An 18599-nucleotide genomic window follows, 5' to 3' on the forward strand; every position below is an offset into this window, starting at 1 on the left:
CAAACAGGCAAAGAGTCAATACAGGACTAAGATTGAATCGTACTACACCGGCTCCGACGCTCTTCGGATGTGGCAGGGCTTGCAAACTATTACAGACTACAAAGGGAAGCACAGCCGCGAGCTGCCCAGGGACACCATAGACCCACTCCAATTTGCATACAGCCCCAACAGATCCACAGATGATGCAATCTCTATTGCACTCCACACTGCCCTTTCCCACCTGGACAAGAGGAACACCTACGTGAGAATGCTATTCATTGACTACAGCTCAGCGTTCAACACCATAGTGCCCTCAAAGCTCATCACTAAGCTAAGGACCCTGGGACTAAACACCTCCCTCTGCAACTGGATCCTCGACTTCTTGACAGGCCGCCCCCAGGTGGTAAGGGTAGGTAACAACACATCTGCCACGTTGATCCTCAACACGGGGCCCCTCAGGGGTGCATGCTCAGTCCCCTCCTGTACTCCCTGTTCACCCATGACTGCATGGCCATGCACGACTCCAACACCATCATTAAGTTTGCCGACGACATCAGTGGTAGGCATGATCACCGACAACGATGAGACAGCCTATATGGAGGAGGTCAGAGACCTGGCCGTGTGGTGCCAGGATAACAACCTCTCCCTCAACATGATCAAGAGAAAGGAGATGATTGTAGACTACAGGAAAAAAAAGAGGACTGAGCACGCCCGCATTCTCATCGACGGGGCTGTAGTGGAATAGGTTGAGAGCTTCAAGTTCCTTGGTGTCCACATCACCAACAAACTATCATGGTCCAAACACACCAAGACAGTCGTGAAGAGCAGCTGCACCATCGAGAGCATCCTGACTGGTTGCATCATCCTGACTGGTTGCAAGGCCCTAAAATGTTTCTAAGACTCCAGCCACCCTAGTCATAGACTGTTCTCTCTGCTACCGCACAGCAAGCAGAGATCCAAAACGCTTCTTAACAGCTTCTACCCCCAAGCCATAAGACTCCTGAACAGCTAATCATGGCTACCCGTACTATGTGCATTGTCCCCCCCACCCCATCCCCTCTTTTACGCTGCTGCTACTCTGTTTATTATCTATGCATAGTCACTTTAACTCTACCCACATGTATATATTACCTCAATTACCTCGACTAACCAGTGCCCCCGCACATTGACTCTGTACCGGTACTCCCTGTATATAGCCTCCCTACTGTTATTTTATTTTACTGCTGCTCTTTAATTATTATTATTTTAATTTTTTTGCTTATCTATATCTATATATATATATATATATATATATATATATAATTTTTTTCTTAAAACAGCATTGTTGGTTAAGGGCTTGTAAGTAAGCATTTCACTGTAAGGTCTACACCGGTTGTATTCTGCGCATGTGGCAAATACGATTTGATTTGACATACAGGAGGTGACTAGATCAAATCAATTGTATTTGTCACACGCGCCGAATACAACCGGTGTAGAGCTTACCGTGAAATGCTTACTTACAAGCCCTTAACCAACAATGCAGTTCAATAAATATTTAAGAAAATATTTAGTAAATTAAAAATTAAATTAAAAGTAACACAATAAAATATCAATAACGAGGCTATATACAGGGGGTACCGGTACCGAGTCAATGTGTGGGGGTACAGGTTAGTTGAGGTAATTTGTACATGTAGGTAGGGGTAAAGTGACTATGCATAGATAATAAAGAGCCTGTTGGAGGAGAGGAGAGAGGCTAAGTAGCTATCTATAGATTGTCCCCTATACTTTGTATTGAAGTGCTCTCTATCTATCCTCCCTCCCCAGAGTCTGCAGGAAGAGAGGAGTCGGTGCAGTAAGACCATGATGAACATCAACCAGCGTCTGCAGGAGATCTTTGGTGAGGCCATCCGGGAGGCCTGCCCTGACCTGGAGAACCCTCCCCTGGCCGTCACCCCCAACCAGCAGGCCAAATTTGGGGACTACCAGTGTAACAGCGCTATGGCAATGGCCCAGGTGGCACAACAACACTGATGGATCTTATTCTCTTTGACGCTTGTTTCTCTGCACATCAGCCAATTAAAATCGTGGACATAGTTGCACGTGATAAAACGCTACGTTAGCTGTTCCCATTAGATAACCTGGCACATTTAGCCCTATGCTAACCTAACCAGCTGGCAGTGATTATTTCCTGTAACAAATTCCGCAGCAGCCTATCAAAGATCTTAGACTATATATCCAACAACCAATGGCATTTCTTAAAATAGGTCAACTTGGACACCAGAAGTATACATTAACCCTCCAAATTCAAGGTTGACTTTGTTCCAATTGGTCTGTCACGTGTAGTGTGCCAATATAGCATGATGCATCCTTGACCAGTTTACTAGCTACTAACGTTAGACAAAATTCTAAAGTCAAGTTTTCGCATATATGACAAAATCCCACGTTTCACACAACCATGTGTTTTTACGGGAAAGAGATAAAGGAGGTCTATTCAACATTTGTGACCGACTGCCTCGATTCGGTCTTATGTAGCAACATTTGAAATAGTGTTTTTTACATTGGATAAGTAGAGACTCAAAGCTAGAAAATGGTATATCATACACTACAGTTGAGGAACAATGGGTAAGTAATTCTGCTTTGAAAGTTGATAAACTTGTAACCCCACTTTTGAGAAAATGGCCCTTGAATGTTTTGGTACACCTACTGGAGAGCTCTTTTTTGTCTACAACCATTCAGCATCGTTCACATGTTCCAGAAGGATTTTCTGCCAAAAAACGCATTTTGATAAAAAATAAATGTTAACATTCTAATGCTGCTCCTGTGAAGTAGTGACGTGTGACGACATCCTAGTTTCCTGAAACGAGTCACATTTGAAGTTTATTGTACATCCCCCAAAAAATGCCTAATGGTCTTGTCAAATAGCTGTCATATAGCTCCATTACTATCGCTGCCAGGTGGCATACTCCGCTAAACCGGGTAACTGTGAATCTACTGGGCACAGTAACCGCGGGTTTGAGGCCCCCTCACATTAAGCGTTTTTGTTAAGGATTTTTTATTTTTTTTACTGCTGGTCACTATGCTCGATACAAATAACGCGTATGTGACAAAGTGGATAATTCGAATAATGCATATAAAACATTGTACATTTAAGTGTAGCCCGGTGGTTCCCAAACCTTTTTTAACCATGTTACACCTTTGATGGGATATCAAATTCTGTGGCACCTAAAATTCCCCTATTAATTTATTTAGTGGTAATGACCTCCATCTCATCTGGTCCATACTGCAAATCATCTATTTTCTGTGACATAAAAAAAAAAAAAAAGATTTAAAATAGGGTTTATTTGAAATTGTTTCATGGTTAATTTGTGTGTACTCCTTTTAAGAGCGTCCTGCGAATCTGTGCCAGCAAGAAAACAATGTAGCTCCGGTAAAAATAGGTGTTTAGTTTTGAACGGTTTGAGCTAGAGGCAAGTGGTTTTCTGCATTGTAAAGATGCAACTACGAACACTAAGCCATGCTCCATTTGTTTCTATGGCAGAGGCTGTGGTATAGCTAAGCCCAGAGCAATATATGAAGAAATAAATGACTCTGGCTAATCAGACTTGCTTGTGCTAATGGTTTTCACAGACAAAGTAAAATTATACAAATGACTTTGCTTGTAATGCGCGCACATCAAATTATACAGCCTGAGCAAACTGGACATGAAACAATGATACAGATGTAACCATGTGCCATTTAATGTTTATAAGTGAGTGTTACATTTTTCGTGGCACACCTGAACATTTCCTCAAAGCACACCAGTGTGCCGCGGCACATCGGTTGGGAACCACTGGTGTAGCCTACACGTCTATGTAATATATGTAGGCCTAATAAACTTGATTATAAGCAGTGTTCTTGTCTATAAGGATGAAGAAAGATGCAGCTCCTCATGAAATATATTCTTATTCTTCATTTTCAATGTGTTGTATGGACTTCCCTTCTCAACACACTAACACAATAAATGTAATTCTACATTTCAAAGGAATACACTATCTCACCTGGGATTTGAACTTGCCGCAAACTGCGAAAAATTACCAGGAGCCAGGTTCGCTACACTTTGAGCTATTCATACAGGTGAAATTTCTAGCGTGTTTTAGTCACTTTGCAGGGCTCAACATTAACGCTTGTCCTCTTGTCCGGGACAAGAAAACATTTTTTTGTTTGACAAGAAGAATATAGATTCAATTTGTCTGAATGGACAAGTTAAAAAAATCCCACAAGTCACTATCAAACAATTACTCCGATCAGAATTGGATCAGAGAGGCCAACATTGGAATAATATTCAAATCTGTTTTTCATGTAAATAAATAAAAAGCCTACGTGCATATTGGCTACAGCCCAAACCGATGCTGACATGAGGTAGGTGCCAGAAAATGTAGCCAAAAAGCCTACGTGCATATTGGCTACAGCCCAAACCGATGCTGACATGAGGTAGGTGCCAGAAAATGTAGCCAAACTTGAATGACTTTTAATTACATAAACATAGGCTAAACGCCAGTCATGTTTGACAAATATAATGAAGGATAATTAACATTAATGTCTAAAGGCTTGATTCTGTCGACAAGGCACGGTTCGTTCAGATCAAATGGTCAAAAGACCGGAGAGTGAAGGACAATGCCTGTTGCTCACTGCACATCACCCACCTTGCAATCTGAGCGGAGGCGGTCAGCATTTTAAAAAATGATTTCACCATAAACTTCATTGTTTAAAACCTGGATGTTTAATGTCATTTTATGAAGCATGTCTTACCTTGTTTCAAAGTAGCCTAGCCAAAATACGACCATAGAAATGTTGAGGGCATTATTTCATAAACACTTCACATGCCGTTGAAACCAGCATTTTTCTCGTGTTCTATTGGTTTTCAAATCAACATGATTTTATTGTCCAGCAGCCAAAGGAATAATCCTAGTCATATTAGTAACCCATGCTAGTTGATGCATCTTTAGATCTCCCCTTTTTCTTAATCTCTAACGGATATTTTAATCTGTGTCACATGAAACTGCTCACGCGTGGTGTGCTTTTGAGAACTGTTTGTTCCCGCTAATTCATTTTGGAACATTCCCGAGTAGCCTACTGCCATGTGTGCATTGTTGAGCTTATAATATGAAGAAATAAAACTTTAGCAACATTTTAAGCTGATCTGTTGCATCAGCCTCATTGCTTTTTTAAATGTTTTAATGTGCAGTGGTTGTATGAAATTTGGATCTGTCGTTCCAGAACTGTCCCCGAGTTTTTTTAAACCGTAGACATTTTTTATTGTCCCAGGGACAACGGGACTCCCTTAATTTCGAGTCCTGGAGGGAATTATTTTATAAAGACATAAAACTATTTGGTTGTAATTGTAATGTTGCAATATTTTATAGGCTACCAAGGGTGGCCAACCATCCTCCAGGAGAGCCTTAAAAGGGGAGTGTTGTATTTTGAGACGGGCTTGAATATGAAAAGAAGCCAGTAAGCAGAGTGTAGCGAAATTTTTTTGTCTGATTCTCTATGGTAAAAAAAATATACTAATACATTTTATTTTGTGTGGCATCCTTGCATCATACAATTATGTGTTACAGACCTTTTTCTGGGGGGGACAAGTGACTTGAGCTTTTGTAAAAAATCTATCCTAAAATAAGCAGATCGTACCGTTTGAAGTTTGTTAAGGACATTTTCATGAAATAGTGCTAGTTCACGTCCAATTAAATTTGTAATTTGCCGATGCAGAATTTGTGACATGGATATAATCATGTCCATCTAGTGATATTAGCATAGTGCAAAGTGCGCCAGGTTAACTGATGAGAAAAGCTAATATGTAGCGTTTTATCACGTGCAACTACATTGACGATTTTAATTGGCTGATGCGCATTTTGAGACTGAGAAAGTTTAAACTGAAACTTTTTTCTAATGTTCAAGTATGGACCCACTTTGTCTTCTTTTGTTACCTGTTTTGTTATGCGTTTGTGTTGTCTCTCTGTCCCTGCAAACTCTCTCCCACTAACTATTTATTTCAGTCTGTCTCTTGCTCTTTCTGAGTTAGGCATATAGCCTAAATATCAACAGCTCAACTTTCATTTGAGCAGTTAGGGGGTGAATGAAATGGGAGTGTCATTGTTTTCGATTTATTGTGTTTCAGATGATGAAATCAAAGGGCCTGAAAGTGAACCCCAGGGAGATCGCCGAGAAGATTCAGCAGAACATTCCAGACAATGAGCTCATTGAGAAGACCGAAATTGCTGGACCAGGTTTGTGAAAATTCACCAAACAAGGAGGTGGGCAGAACTAGCAAGGAGGTGGGCAGAGCCAAGCACGAGCTAGCAAGATCTTATTGGCATGTTTTAGCATGTATTTGCATATTTCCGTTAGGGAACGCCTACTCTGTGAAGTGTGCATGTGCAATAACTCCATTTGCCCTTGCACTCCTTCTAAACAACGCAAAAGTCTACAAAACTTAGTGTACTTTATTGATATTAAATGTTTCATGATGAGAACATTTGCAGAATGTCGGCCCAGTTACATCTCGCTCCATATTCTACCACCACCGGCCACTGGGCTTCCTCTCCTCACCATAATTAGTGGGGAGTGAAATTCCAACCGATGCTTCAGATTGATACATCTGGTGAAACTAGGGTGACCACATGTTCAGGATTGTGCGGGATAGTCCCGCATTTTAGCCCTTTGTCCTGCAACTAAACAGTCATGTCCCGCATGTTATCAACAAATTCAAACCCCACTAATTTAGAAAAAAAGGTTGATTTGTCCCGTATTTAAGACATTCCAAACTGTCTCTTGCAGTCACGTTGCGCTTATTAACATATATATATATATTATAAGGATGTGGTCTGTTAAACACTTCTCCAGTTATTGTTGAGATCTGATATTCTATCATCAACCAATCTCATTTCTCAAATCTTTTCAGACTAAATTCCAGTTAAACTTGGAGAGGACACTTACTTACAAAATGCATGTTTCTGACGAAGAGCTACAAAAGTTAATTGCCGTATTAGACAGAAAGATATAAGGTCATTTTGTGAAACTTGAGGTGTCCATGCTCATTACTTGCTCATTCAACATATTTGCTGCTACTTCACACAATCCCATTTTAAAAGTATCCCTTTCTAACTGTTTTACATTCCCTGAGACCAACCAGAAATGTTTCCTTTGGGAAAAATATTCCCAGATTTATAAAACAGCCACATATCTCGTTTCTGCATCACCACATTTTCCGTGAGGCATTAGAGTAGGCTACGTGCACTTAAACCAGCTCATTCGGTGTAGGGGTATAGTGCTGCCGGAGGGTTATCGCTCCGCCACTTCTCACAATGTTGCTTATTTAGTAAAGTTAGATCAAAGCTGAATCAATGTCTTGGAAGATCACATAATATTTAATTAGTATTCTACATAACAGAACCAAATATAATAGCAAAGTATAACGTTACTCTTACACCAAAAACACCACCTCAATTCTTGAGATTTTAGGATGGTTAGCTAAAATGTCACAAATGTTTTTTTCTCATGCTGCCACTAGGCAGAATGTGCTTGGTTTGAAACAAAATATAGGAAGGCTATATAGTTTTAACACCATCTGCTCTAATTTGTTCACGAAACAGTAATTCAATGAGATCTAAATGCATATTCCCATGAAACTGATTCAGATCAAACGATTGGCATGCAGATGATGTTTGGACGTTTCACTGGTAAAACATGGAGAATTATAATTCACGATTGACCGTGATGATGGCCTATTGTGAAATGAGTTATGCCTAACTTGGTGATTAAAAAACCATTATATTTTGAAAAAAAGTAAAAAAATAAAAAAATAAAAAGTATGTAAATGATATCATAGGTAGGACTGGTGGAGTTATGTCGCACATGCAGCTAACAAAAACATATGGAAATGTCTGCTCTACTCAAAATTACAACCAAATAATTGCAGCATTACCGCAAAAATGGAAGAGGAAAGTGAAATGGGGAAAAAGTAAGGAACTTGTCTGTTGGCCCTGCATTAAAGAACATAATTGGTTAAAGGAAATTGTGATAAATAAAAAAGTATACCAGTTTCATTTAAGGACCAAAGGATTGACAGCCGTCCCATATAGATTGCAAAATAGTTGGGAAGAGATTTTTGACGTACCGATTCCATGGCATAGTGTTTATGAACTGATGCGCAAAACGATGCCGTATTCAAAACGTAGAATATTTCAATTAAAATTATTATATAAAATTCTTGCTACCAATAGAATGTTATTTATATATACAATCTTCCCAGCTCTGCAGATTTTGTTGCGAAGAGACAGAATCATTAGATCATTTGTTTTGGTACTGTCCATTTGTGGCTTGTTTTTGGACACAGGTCCAGGAATGGCTAAAGGATTGCAATATTTTCCTGGAGCTAACCCTGCAGATAGCACTACTGGGTGATCTGAAAAGTCATAGTCAATCGATCAATAATATAATAATACTTTTAGCAAAAATGTTTATTTTCAATTTACAATCTGTAGAAACAATGAGAATAGAAGGGTTCAGAACTTTTGTAAAACATCACAGTACAATTGAAAAATATATGTCAAATAGAAATCCAATATGGATGGTGTTGAATGGAGTAGAAGGATGGGACTAATAACAACTAACAACAACTAATAACAACAAGATAACTAATGTAAAGCATGCTGTGTCTATAATAAGTTTATAGGTTGAGAGCTTTTGTGAACTGGATGGACATCATGAAAATAAGTAGAGGTTGAGGGTAGAGGAAGTTCATGAGTAAAAACAAACAAAATATAATTATTGTAAAATTGACTGTGTCCATAGAATGTATATACACTGCTCAAAAAAATAAAGGGAACACTAAAATAACACATCTGAATGAATGAAATAATCTTATTAAATACTTTTTTCTTAACATAGTTGAATGTGCTGACAACAAAATCACACAAAAATCATCAATGGAAATCAAATTTATCAACCCATGGAGGTCTGGATTTGGAGTCACCCTCAAAATTAAAGTGGAAAACCACACTACAGGCTGATCCAACTTTGATGTAAGGTCCTTAAAACAAGTAAAAATGAGACTCAGTCGTATGTGTGGCCTCCACGTGCCTGTATGACCTCCCTACAACGCCTGGGCATGCTCCTGATGAGATGGCGGATGGTCTCCTGAGGGATCTTCTCCCAGACCTGGACTAAAGCATCCGCCAACTCCTGGACAGTCTGTGGTGCAATGTGGCGTTGGTGGATGGAGCGAGACATGATGTCCCAGATGTGCTCAATTGGATTCAGGTCTGGGGAACGGGTGCGCCAGTCCATAGCATCAATGCCTTCCTCTTGCAGGAACTGCTGACACACTCCAGCCACATGAGGTCTAGCATTGTCTTGCATTAGGAGGAACCCAGGGCCAACCGCACCAGCATATGGTCTCACAAGGGGTCTGAGGATCTCCTCTCGGTACCTAATGGCGGTCAGGCTACCTCTGGCGAGCACATGGAGGGCTGTGCGGCCCCCCAAAGAAATGCCACCCCACACCATGACCGACCCACCGCCAAACCGGTCATGCTGGAGGATGTTGCAGGCAGCAGAACGTTCTCCACGGCGTCTCCAGACTCTGCCACGTGCTCAGTGTGAACCTGCTTTCATCTGTGAAGAGCACAGGGCGCCAGTGGCGAATTTGCCAATCTTGGTGTTCTCTGGCAAATGCCAAACGTCCTGTACGGTGTTGGGCTGTAAGCACAACCCCCACCTGTGGACGTCGGGCCCTCATACCACCCTCATGGAGTCTGTTTCTGACCGTTTGAGCGGACACATGCACATTTGTGGCCTGCTGGAGGTCATTTTGCAGGGCTCTGGCAGTGCTCCTCCTGCTCTTCCTTGCACAAAGGCGGAGGTAGCAGTCCTGCTGCTGGGTTGTTGCCCTCCTACGGCCTCCTCCACTTCTCCTGATGTACTGGCCTGTCTCCTGGTAGCGCCTCCATGCTCTGGACACTACGCTGACAGCCACAGCAAACCTTCTTGCCACAGCTCGCATTGATGTGCTATCCTGGATGTGCTGCACTATCTGAGCCACTTGTGTGGGTTGTAGACTCCGTCTCATGCTACCACTAGAGTGAAAGCACCACCAGCATTCAAAAGTGACCAAAACAATAGCCAGGAAGCATAGGAACTGAGAAGTGGTCTGTGGTCACCACCTGCAAAACCAGTCCTTTATTGGGGGTGTCTTGCTAATTGCCTATAATTTCCACCTGTTGTCTATTCCATTTGCACAACAGCATGTGAAATGTATTGTCAATCAGTGTTGCTTCCTAAGTGGACAGTTTGATTTCACAGAAGTGTGATTGACTTGGAGTTACATTGTGTTGTTTAAGTGTTCCCTTTATTTTTTTGAGCAGTGTATTATGTATAAGCTGGAATTAGAGGACAAAGCATTGTTGTTCACTAGTCTACTCCAATTAGGGAAGGGGTGGTGGGGTTGGAAAGTAATGAAGGGAAATACGGTGGGGAGAACAAGTATTTGATACACTGGCGATTTTGCAGGTTTTCCTACTTACAAAGCATGTAGAGGTCTGTAATTTTTATCATAGGTACACTTCAACGGTGAGAGACGGAATCTAAAACAAAAATCCAGAAAATCACATTGTATGATTTTTAAGGAATTAATTTGCATTTTATTGCATGACATAAGTATTTGATCACCTACCAACCAGTAAGAATTCCGGCTCTCACAGACCTGTTAGTTTTTCTTTAAGAAGCCCTCCTGTTCTCCACTCATTACCTGTATTAACTGCACCTGTTTGAACTCGTTACCTGTATAAAAGACACCTGTCCACACACTCAATCAAACAGACTCCAACCTCCACAATGGCCAAGACCAGAGAGCTGTGTAAGGACATCAGGGATAACATTGTAGACCTGCACAAGGCTGGGATGGGCTACAGGACAATAGGCAAGCAGCTTGGTGAGAAGGCAACAACTGTTGGCGCAATTATTAGAAAATGGAAGAAGTTCAAGATGACGGTCAATCACCCTCGGTCTGGGGCTCCATGCAAGATCTCACCTCGTGGGGCATCAATGATCATGGGGAAGGTGAGGGATCAGCCCAGAACTACACGGCAGGACCTGGTCAATGACCTGAAGAGAGCTGGGACCACAGTCTCAAAGAAAACCATTAGTAACACACTACGCCGTCATGGATTAAAATCCTGCAGCACACGCAAGGTCCCCCTGCTCAAGCCAGCGCATGTCCAGGCCCGTCTGAAGTTTGCCAATGACCATTTGGATGATCCAAAGGAGGAATGGGAGAAGGTCATGTGGTCTGATGAGACAAAAATAGAGATTTTAGGTCTAAACTCCACTCGCCGTGTTTGGAGGAAGAAGAAGGATGAGTACAACCCCAAGAACACCATCCCAACCGTGAAGCATGGAGGTGGAAACATCATTCTTTGGGGATGCTTTTCTGCAAAGGGGACAGGACGACTGCACCGTATTGAGGGGAGGATGGATGGGGCCATGTATCGCGAGATCTTGGCCAACAACCTCCTTCCCTCAGTAAGAGCATTGAAGATGGATCGTGGCTGGGTCTTCCAGCATGACAACGACCCGAAACACACAGCCAGGGCAACTAAGGAGTGGCTCCGTAAGAAGCATCTCAAGGTCCTGGAGTGGCCTAGCCAGTCTCCAGACCTGAACCCAATAGAACATCTTTGGAGGGAGCTGAAAGTCCGTATTGCCCAGCGACAGCCCCGAAACCTGAAGCATCTGGAGAAGGTCTGTATGGAGGAGTGGTCCAAAATCCCTGCTGCAGTGTGTGCAAACCTGGTCAAGACCTACAGGAATCGTATGATCTGTGTAATTGCAAACAAAGGTTTCTGTACCAAATATTAAGTTCTGCTTTTCTGATACTTATGTCATGCAATAAAATGCAAATTAATTACTTAAAAATCATACAATGTGATTTTCTGGATTTTTGTTTTAGATTCCGTCTCTCACAGTTGAAGTGTACCTATGATAAAAAGTACAGACCTCTACATGCTTTGTAAGTAGGAAAACCTGCAAAATCGGCAGTGTATCAAATACTTGTTCTCCCCACTGTATATATAAGAAAAAAGAACGGTGTTTTAGGGTATTAAAAAATATATATATATTGAGACAATATGTGTGGGCATAGGCAGACGTTGCAATTGGAGGATGCATTTTATGTATATTCTATAATGATATTCAATAGGCTACATCACATCTGTCGTACATCTGTGGAGGGGGGTGCGCCATTTTTTACAATTCATATAGGCTACACTGTCTCGCGAATGTCCCACAAAATCATCCTGTTGTCCCGCATTTGGGTATTTTAAATGTGATCACCCTAGGTGAAACATCTGGCTCCTTGTTCTATCTGTTGTGTTATATAGCTTTTTGTGCTCTCAGGGTTCATCAATGTTCACCTTAAGAGATCGTTTGTGTCCAAACTGCTGACCAACCTGCTACTCAACGGTGTTCAACCTCCTCCCTTAGAGAGCAAGAAGAAGGTAGGTGAACGTTCTGCTTTTACGGGCGGTTTTCCCTTTTTAAATGTGCTTGAATCTGATATGTCCATGAAAACCATTGGATGAATCTTATGTGGATGTGTGTGTTTTTTGTAGGTGGTTGTGGACTTCTCATCTCCAAACATCGCCAAGGAGATGCATGTAGGTCACCTGCGCTCCACCATCATCGGGGACAGCATGTGTCGCCTGTTTGAGTTCCTAGGCTATGACGTGTTGAGGTTAGTACATCAGTCAAAATGTGACACAGACATATAAATTCAGTTTATCTTTTTGAAGTGTACTGGTTTCACTTTATTTTATGTTACAGAAATGACTAGGTATTTACTTAACTACATGGTAAAGTAGTAATTAAACAATAATAACCTATGAATGTATGTAGAGTTTCTGTGTTACATTATTAAACAGCTGTAGCGATTGTCACTAATATACCATGACTAAGCCAAATGAATACCAACAGAGCCAGAGCAACCCCTACATTTCACAGTTAGTTTATTTGACTCTCTGCCCTGCAGTATATCCTGTTATTTGGTGTGTTTGTTTACAATATAATCACTGTGCATGTGTTTGTGTTGTGTTCCCCAGGCTGAATCATGTGGGGGACTGGGGCACCCAGTTTGGTATGCTCATCGCTCACCTGCAGGACAAGTTCCCAAACTACCTGACTGTGTCCCCTCCCATTGGAGACCTGCAGGCATTCTACAAAGTGAGTCCACCCAAAACATCTGCTCAATTTTTATTTTTTATTTAACTAAATATAAAAAAAATAGGATAAAGTTGACCACTACAGATGGAGGTGGTGGGTTTAATGTTGAGTTGTGTAGACTGTCCTAGGCATACACTACATATTGTTCCTCACTAGCTGTCATCAGATATGTTACCTACTGTCTCCCCTGATGATATGAGTGATTCCTCCCTGTCTGTCTGTACCAGGAGTCTAAGAAGCGTTTTGATGAGGAGGAGGACTTTAAGAAGAGGGCCTACCAGTGTGTGGTCAAGCTGCAGAGCAAAGACCCAGCCTTCATCAAAGGATGGAACCTCATCTGTGACGTTTCCAGGAATGGTGGGTGGGATGAATGGATAGATGAAGGGATGATGAAAGTAAAAATGATAGTAAAGGCTATGTTTTGATCAAGGGGTAGTTAGACCTTATGCCAATTACTGTGAAGAATCTAAAGTAACTAGGGCCCTAAAGATAACATTATCAGAATAAATTCACAAAAAGGAAATAGGCCTAGTACAGTAGTTCAGCTTATAATGAAAGGTCACAATCAGACAGAAAGATAAATTTATGGCATTGGCCATATTGGAGTTATTGACATAGTCAAAATGGGAGGTTCACATGGGGTGATGAGGTTTCATGGTGACTCTATTGTCAGTTCGGTTTAACTGGGGGGGTGTGTGTGTGTGTGTGTGAGAGAGAAAGCGCGCATGTGTGTGGGCGTGTATGATAAGGCCTGAGGCGTCACAGCTCTGACTGGTCACAGCGCTCCATATTGTGTGATCTCTGGGAGGATTTCAACCTTGACGTGACAGACCGGGAGAGAGGGAAGAAAGGAGGGAGAGACATTATGTTCTCAATGCCTTCATCAGCCAGCAGTCTTGTCCCCACTGAGACACAGATGAGGAAGGGCAATTGGGTTGCTCCATCCTTTTCTTTCTTCTTTATTTCCTGAACGAGTGACTTTACTTCCTCGAGTCTCATCCAAAGACATGCGATGTGGTTAGTGTTGATTTCCTCCTAGTGTTGCTACTGTACTCTAACACAGATTTTCCCTCCAACTCTTGTCTTTTTGTTTCTTGTAGAATTCCAGAAGGTTTACAACTGTCTGGACATCCAGATCATCGAGAGAGGAGAGTCATTCTACCAGGAGAAGATGACCGCCGTGGTCAAAGAGTTTGAGGCCAAAGGTCAGTCAGTTTAAATCAGTCAAAACAATTGTCATTGTCATTCAGTTGATTTTCATCTTATTCATATTATATTAAAAGATTGTACTCTTCACCTCACGTTGGTTGCTGTACTGCAGGGATTCCCAACCAAGGGGGCGCAACCCCCATAGGGGGGAGCCAACTTTTCGTGGGGGGGCGTGGGACCTTCCTTGATTTGAGGGGTAAAAAAATATAAATTTGCAATTTATTCCGATCTAAAACAGTGCATACATCCACAAAGCTTTAGGCTAGAAACATTTACATTTAGTCATTTAGCAGACACTCTTATCCAGAGCGACTTACAGGAGCAATTATGGTTAAGTGCCTTGCTCAAGGGCACATCGGCAGATTTTTCACCTAGTCGGCTCTGGGATTAGAACCAGCAACCTTTCGGTTACTGGCACAACGCTCTTAACCACTAAGCTACCTGCCGCCCCAGACAGGCATGAGTAGACTCCAGAGTACTGCCCCCTCACTAGTTCAACAAGGTAAAATGCCAGAGGAAGACGCGACTCTGTTGCACATAGGAATATCTTTGGTTTGTGTCTCTGACATTCAGAAGTTGAGCTATGACCTTCTAAAGTCGAGGAGTCAAAGAAATGTGACTTTGCTTGGGAAGTAATCTTATATAATTTCTGACTCTGTCGCTATCAATTGATCTATTCACTTTCTGTAAAAGAGAATATGTATAGCCTGATTAATAGCCTACCTAAAAGATGTCATGAGTCTTGTTAAACTATGTACAATTGCAGGAAATTAGCATCAGAACAACAACATTTTCCAAGGTCCCTCAAATTAAACTGAAAAAGGTTGGGAACCCCTTCTGTACTGTACAGTGTTTGCTGTGGTGTGTACGTGTCCAGAAGGGGGCACTGTTGTCTCAGCAATTCTCTCCTCTCCTCTCCTCTCCTCTCCTCTCCTCTCCTCTCCTCTCCTCTCCTCTCCTCTCCTCTCCTCTCCTCTCCTCTCCTCTCCTCTCCTCTCCTCTCCTCTCCTCTCCTCTCCTCTCCTCTCCTCTCCTCTCCTCTCCTCCAGGCCTGGTGGAGATGGACGAGGGACGTAAGATAGTGTTTGCCCAGGGTCAGCAGATCCCCCTGACAGTGGTGAAGTCTGACGGGGGCTACACATACGACACATCAGACCTGGCCGCCCTGCGCCAGCGGCTCTTTGACGAGAAGGCAGACATCATCATCTACGTGACGGACAGTGGCCAGGTGAGGAGGGGGTTAAGGGAGCCAGGGGAGAGTGCCTATATTATAGCCTGAGTGCCAGTCTGTTGGTGCTATCATGCCTACTCATTGTCATGCCAAACATGTTTGGCTTTTACAATGACAGCATTGGAGTGGGCAAGAGGGCAAACAGATCTGGGGCCAGGCTAGCTCTGTTGTGCCTCTGAGGTCCTGGCTGCGTGACGCCACCGGTGTCACCTGATGAAAAGGTAATCCACTCAGGGTCAGCTGTCTGTGTCTTGGTTACTCTGAGCCGGAGAGAGAAGAAAGATACTGTCAGAGACAGGCATGAATAGAGGACTCCAGAGTACTGCCCCCTCACTGTAGTTCAACACCACAATGATTGGCTTGTCTGTGTGTTCACTCTCATTTTTAGGCTGTAAAAGTTTCTACTGGAGTGGATCGTACATGCAAAGTCATTAGGCTTACTTGCAGTGTTTTGCAACCATCCTTATTAGCCTGTCAAACTCTGTCTAAACATTTAACTGGTGCCCAATTCATGACTGTAGTTAATAATGCATATGTTTATTTCTTTTCTCTACAGGGCACCCACTTCCAGGTGGTGTTTGCAGCGGCTCAGATGATTGGTTGGTACGACCCCAAGGTTACACGAGTGGAGCATGCTGGCTTTGGAGTGGTGCTGGGAGAGGATAAGTGAGTATCTACAAATTACTGAAGTTCGTTTTTCCAGGGTCCTATTCATTAGCGCACAAAAAGTCAAACAAAAAAGTCCAAGGAGCCCCTCCTGTTTTAGTACGTTTTCTTCCATTTGGTGTCTAATGAACGCGACCCAGATTGATATACGCTAACAGTCACGTGATGTCAACAGACACATGCCTAATTAAGCATTCATAGCGCTGTATACTGTACTGGGCCATCCCAGAGACCACCCACCTGCTGCGTCAGCCTATCAGCATAGTGAATTAGCACTCTTAGGTTGTATTTGTCCATTCATTTGCTCTATTGGCCCATTGGTCACACATCATCCAGTTGTGTGTATGGCTACTAGGAGTCTCATTACTGAGCAGACAATATCACCCAGTGCTTTAATAAAGTATCAAACACAGTCAGAATGGGTTGTGTTGGTCGTAGGAGGCTGGAGGGGTGGTGAGAGGAGCAAGCTAAGTGGTGGTTTGTGGTTAGAGCCTGGTACTCCACTGTCGGGGATGAGAGGGAGCTGAAGCCCTGTTCAAACACTGTTCACTCAGTCAAATACTAGAAAGTGGAATAGCACAAATCGTTTCTCATGATCCAGTTATGTTGGATTAATGGTGAAGGGAGAAGGGATGAAAGTGTTTCTGAAGTGTTGAGTGAGTATTGTCCTTCCTTCTGTCTGTCTCTACAGGAAGAAGTTTAAGACTCGGTCTGGGGACACTGTGAGGCTGATGGACCTGCTGGACGAGGGCCTGAAGAGGTCCATGGACAAACTCAAAGAGAAAGAGCGAGACAAGGTGATGGATGCTGCCTGTGTTTCCATCAATACTGCGTAGCCATTTGTTTCATCCTATTACCCACCTGATTCTACTAATCAACTCTTCTTCGAGGCCTTAATAAGCCAAATAAAGCCTGCAGGACACACACTGTGAGTAGAGTGTGTAGAACACATCATTACTACAGCCTGAACAGTCATCTCTCTAATGATGGTGAAACCAGCCTGGCTGTGAGAGGTCTTTAGTGAATCGCCAAGAGGAGGTCCTCTGAATCAGGGTTTCGCTAGGCCTATACTTGTCAAGGATATCGAAAAGTTACACACGCTGCATTCAATTATGCAGAAAAGTTAGTAGGCGTATAATCGTCCTGCTCCCTGGGGCGTAATCAATTTAGCAAATGCCAGCGGATGGAGCCAATTCAGACCCCCCATGCCCTATGTAGTTGGCATCAGTGGCACCACGGGGCTGGACACACGCCCAACCCTGCCACCTTCTCGTCCCAACCTCATTTAAGTACACCTGCCCGCCCTGCTCAAAACACACTCATGCACACAAACTATATACACACAAATACTAAAGAACACAATCCACACACATCCCCACTCTCTCTAGGTTTACAGTTACAGTTTAGTCATTTAGCAGACACTCTTATCCAGAGCGACTTCCAATTAGTGAGTGCATACAGTGGGGGAAAAAAGTATTTAGTCAGCCACCAATTGTGCAAGTTCTCCCACTTAAAAAGATGAGAGAGGCCTGTAATTTTCATCATAGGTACACGTCAACTATGACAGACAAAATGAGAAAAAAAATTCCAGAAAATCACATTGTAGGATTTTTAATGAATTTATTTGCAAATTATGGTGGAAAATAAGTATTTGGTCACCTACAAACAAGCAAGATTTCTGGCTCTCACAGACCTGTAACTTATTCTTTAAGAGGCTCCTCTGTCCTCCACTCGTTACCTGTATTAATGGCACATGTTGGAACTTGTTATCAGTATAAAAGACACCTGTCCACAACCTCAAACAGTCACACTCCAAACTCCACTATGGCCAAGACCAAAGAGCTGTCAAAGGACACCAGAAACAAAATTGTAGACCTGCACCAGGCTGGGAAGACTGAATCTGCAATAGGTAAGCAGCTTGGTTTGAAGAAATCAACTGTGGGAGCAATTATTAGGAAATGGAAGACATACAAGACCACTGATAATTTCCCTAGATCTGGGGCTCCACGCAAGATCTCACCCCGTGGGGTCAAAATGATCACAAGAACGGTGAGCAAAAATCCCAGAACCACACGGGGGGACCTAGTGAATGACCTGCAGAGAGCTGGGACCAAAGTAACAAAGCCTACCATCAGTAACACACTACGCTGCCAGGGACTCAAATCCTGCAGTGCCAGTACATGTCCAGGCCCGTCTGAAGTTTGCTAGAGTGCATTTGGATGATCCAGAAGAGGATTGGGAGAATGTCATATGGTCAGATGAAACCAAAATAGAACTTTTT

The 18599-nt window shown here is 42.6% G+C and overlaps 1 protein-coding gene across 3 annotated transcripts in view; it reads left to right on the forward strand.

Moving 5' to 3' along the window:
- Nucleotides 1–18599, forward strand: part of LOC121579414 (arginine--tRNA ligase, cytoplasmic) — a 28460-nt gene that overhangs the window by 1383 nt on the left and 8478 nt on the right. For all 3 annotated transcript variants that reach the window (XM_041893995.2, XM_041893994.2, XM_041893996.2), the window contains exons 3-12: nt 1783–1971; nt 6116–6224; nt 12391–12491; nt 12606–12727; nt 13092–13212; nt 13440–13569; nt 14313–14417; nt 15471–15649; nt 16209–16318; nt 17010–17115. In XM_041893995.2, the coding sequence (XP_041749929.1) occupies nt 1783–1971; nt 6116–6224; nt 12391–12491; nt 12606–12727; nt 13092–13212; nt 13440–13569; nt 14313–14417; nt 15471–15649; nt 16209–16318; nt 17010–17115 (1272 nt within the window). The remainder of the gene's footprint in view (nt 1–1782; nt 1972–6115; nt 6225–12390; nt 12492–12605; nt 12728–13091; nt 13213–13439; nt 13570–14312; nt 14418–15470; nt 15650–16208; nt 16319–17009; nt 17116–18599) is intronic.

The sequence above is a fragment of the Coregonus clupeaformis genome, chromosome 13 (genome assembly GCF_020615455.1).
Source record: "Coregonus clupeaformis isolate EN_2021a chromosome 13, ASM2061545v1, whole genome shotgun sequence".
In the NCBI taxonomy this organism is placed as follows: domain Eukaryota; kingdom Metazoa; phylum Chordata; class Actinopteri; order Salmoniformes; family Salmonidae; genus Coregonus; species Coregonus clupeaformis.